The following is a 2,413-nucleotide window of genomic DNA, read 5'->3' on the forward strand; positions in this document are numbered from 1 at the left end:
GATGAGGTAGAACAGCCTCTGCTTTCTGATTTAGACGTTACAGCTATGGAATATTGCGCATGTGTTGTGTTACTGTAGACATAACTGTTGCTGAGACTTGTAGACTGACAGTGCTAATTGTAAACAGACTACAGTGTACATGTGCTGTACTCTGATCCGCGACAGTGTACTTATCGAGTGCAAGTTATCACAGTAAGAACTTCGACTTGGCCAATCACATATATACAGAAGCAAGCCCAGAAACAACGCGGAACGCCTACATGTCTGGTTACCTGAAAATGGGTTCCCAGGTGGCATGATTTCACTCGCCAAAACTAATCCATCTCTAGGCAATGAGTAGTCTGTGCTTCCACTCCACGTGTATCTGTTCATTATGTGAATCAGGCGACTTCAGGTTGAACAGCAGTCTCTTAACTTACAATGGCACGTTATAAAATATTTTTCAATATTGTTCTTCTTCAGACGTACAAAAGGAGACAGATAGAGATTGTTGGCAAAGTTTTGATTACTGCCTAAGTCTAAAACTAATCTAGCAAATTACTAATAATTCTATAGACAGCAAAGTCACACGAAACACGATTTCTAGATTTGTTTTTGGCTTGAAAACTTACTACGTCACTTGCACGCTACAACTCTAGTAGTGCAATCAAAATGAGAGTCTTTTAACTTACTATAAAGATACTAGTAGTAGCAATGAAAGGTGCTGCCATGGTAACGCTCTAACAACTATTCCTTGTTGTTAAGTCAATTTGTCTGAAAAAACACAAGTATATGTACATGACATAAGTTTACGACTGTAAATCAGTCGATTTGCTCCACTCGAGGACGACTGAAATAAGTGATTCCTTGGTTGAATTTCTCTCCGTCGCCATAGCAAGTGCCAAACCTCAACTGCGCATACTTGGCACCTCGTGGCCACACCCACTTTCGTCCATTACTGAAGAGAGAAGAAATGTCATCAGCTCCTTCTGAAAGTACAAATCCATTCCACCATGTCCACGTTTTTGCATCATTGTTGCTTCTTTTGAAATACGGTTTGGTTGTGACATCGGAATAATACTGCTTATATTCACTTGGAAGTAATAGGAAGGTCAGAAGATTTCTGTCTTTGTCATACGCTCGAAAACCAAGAAAGTTGTGAAGATCGGGTTGTGTGCTTTTAATCCAAATAATGAACTCATATGATTTGTTTGAATCAATCTCAAATAGATGTGTACTACCCCACGGATAATAACATTTTCTTCCTTTCCCCTCAACCATCTTGACTAGAGAAGTATAGTGCAACTTTAGTTTCAGTTGCGTTGCATAAACGAGTGGTTTACTTACTAATTAAACAGAAAATTAAATTTGCAGAAGTATAGTCATGCACATTGCTAATACATAGGTTTTTAGTTTAGTTACCGTCTAAACAAATAGACAAGCAAAAAGACAAACAGACAGAGAAACACAAACATGTAGCTTTTATTTCATTGTGTGGGACAGTAGTTTCCCTTTTGTTGTGGTGTACGTAGATTCAAGGTTAAATAAACAGATGGATTTTGACAGACAGACAGACGGACACAAACAGACGAACAAACAAACAAAGATAAAAACAGCGTACATACACAAACAAACAAACAAATTCTTATATTGTTTTTATACTTTATAAATCTATAATTACAATAACTTTTGATTTATCTATTATCTGTATTCTCGAGCACATATTCATGTATTACTCAGCGCAAAAGCTTGCGCCATAGTTGTCTTACCGTTTACATATCCGTTTACAGTGTAATTTGGTTTCGATTCCCATTCACGAAAATCAGATATGTTAAAGGTCCAAGCACCAACATGTCCAGGACGCAGTGGGGTCTCGAATTCGCGAAAGCTGAGATTCAAGTACCACGTTTTGCCTACAGCTGGTTCATTAGATGATGCAGTAGGAGGTACAATAGTAGTTCGATCTGTAGAAGCAGCGTTAGCAATACTGTGAAGTAGGGAATCTACACTTTTTGCAGGATCGACAACTGTTGAACCCAAAGGTGGCTCAAGCGAATCAAGTTCAGCGAACCTACGAACGATGACCGTTTCTGAGTTTTGACTGTCACTACCACACGATCCAAAACTTAGGGCCACATATTTAGCAAAACGTGGCCACTTCCAATCTACTCCATTTGTCTCATCAAACTGAGAATCCGGTTGGCTGTCACTGTTCGAGTCAGACATGTAAAGAGGAAGAATGTAGCCCGTCCATTTGGTCCACACATTTGAATCATTGCCACTGTTTTGAAATATGGATCATTCAAGTTAGGATTCAATATTCTTTCTTTGCTCTCATTGTAAACGTAGAAACCAAATGAGTTTACCATGTCAGATGACTGTAAATAAACACGTGAACACAGAAACAAAGATAGACTAAGTGAGACAAGACTTG

General features: G+C 38.7%; 1 protein-coding gene across 1 annotated transcript; it reads right to left on the reverse strand.

Annotated features, from left to right (window-relative positions):
- Positions 1-499: 499 nt before the first annotated feature.
- Positions 500-1,366, reverse strand: LOC134196763 (uncharacterized). The gene has a single exon (XM_062665981.1). It carries the CDS (start codon positions 1,258-1,260, stop codon positions 802-804), a length of 459 nt encoding a protein of 152 aa, XP_062521965.1. The 5' UTR covers positions 1,261-1,366; the 3' UTR covers positions 500-801.
- Positions 1,367-2,413: the final 1,047 nt, after the last annotated feature.

This window comes from Corticium candelabrum, chromosome 21 (assembly GCF_963422355.1).
Source record: "Corticium candelabrum chromosome 21, ooCorCand1.1, whole genome shotgun sequence".
In the NCBI taxonomy this organism is placed as follows: domain Eukaryota; kingdom Metazoa; phylum Porifera; class Homoscleromorpha; order Homosclerophorida; family Plakinidae; genus Corticium; species Corticium candelabrum.

What these genes read in the sequence shown, in the direction of transcription:
- LOC134196763 (XM_062665981.1), bottom strand. Translation starts at nt 1,260, where the DNA reads ATGGTTGAGGGGAAAGGAAGAAAATGTTATTATCCGTGGGGTAGTACA.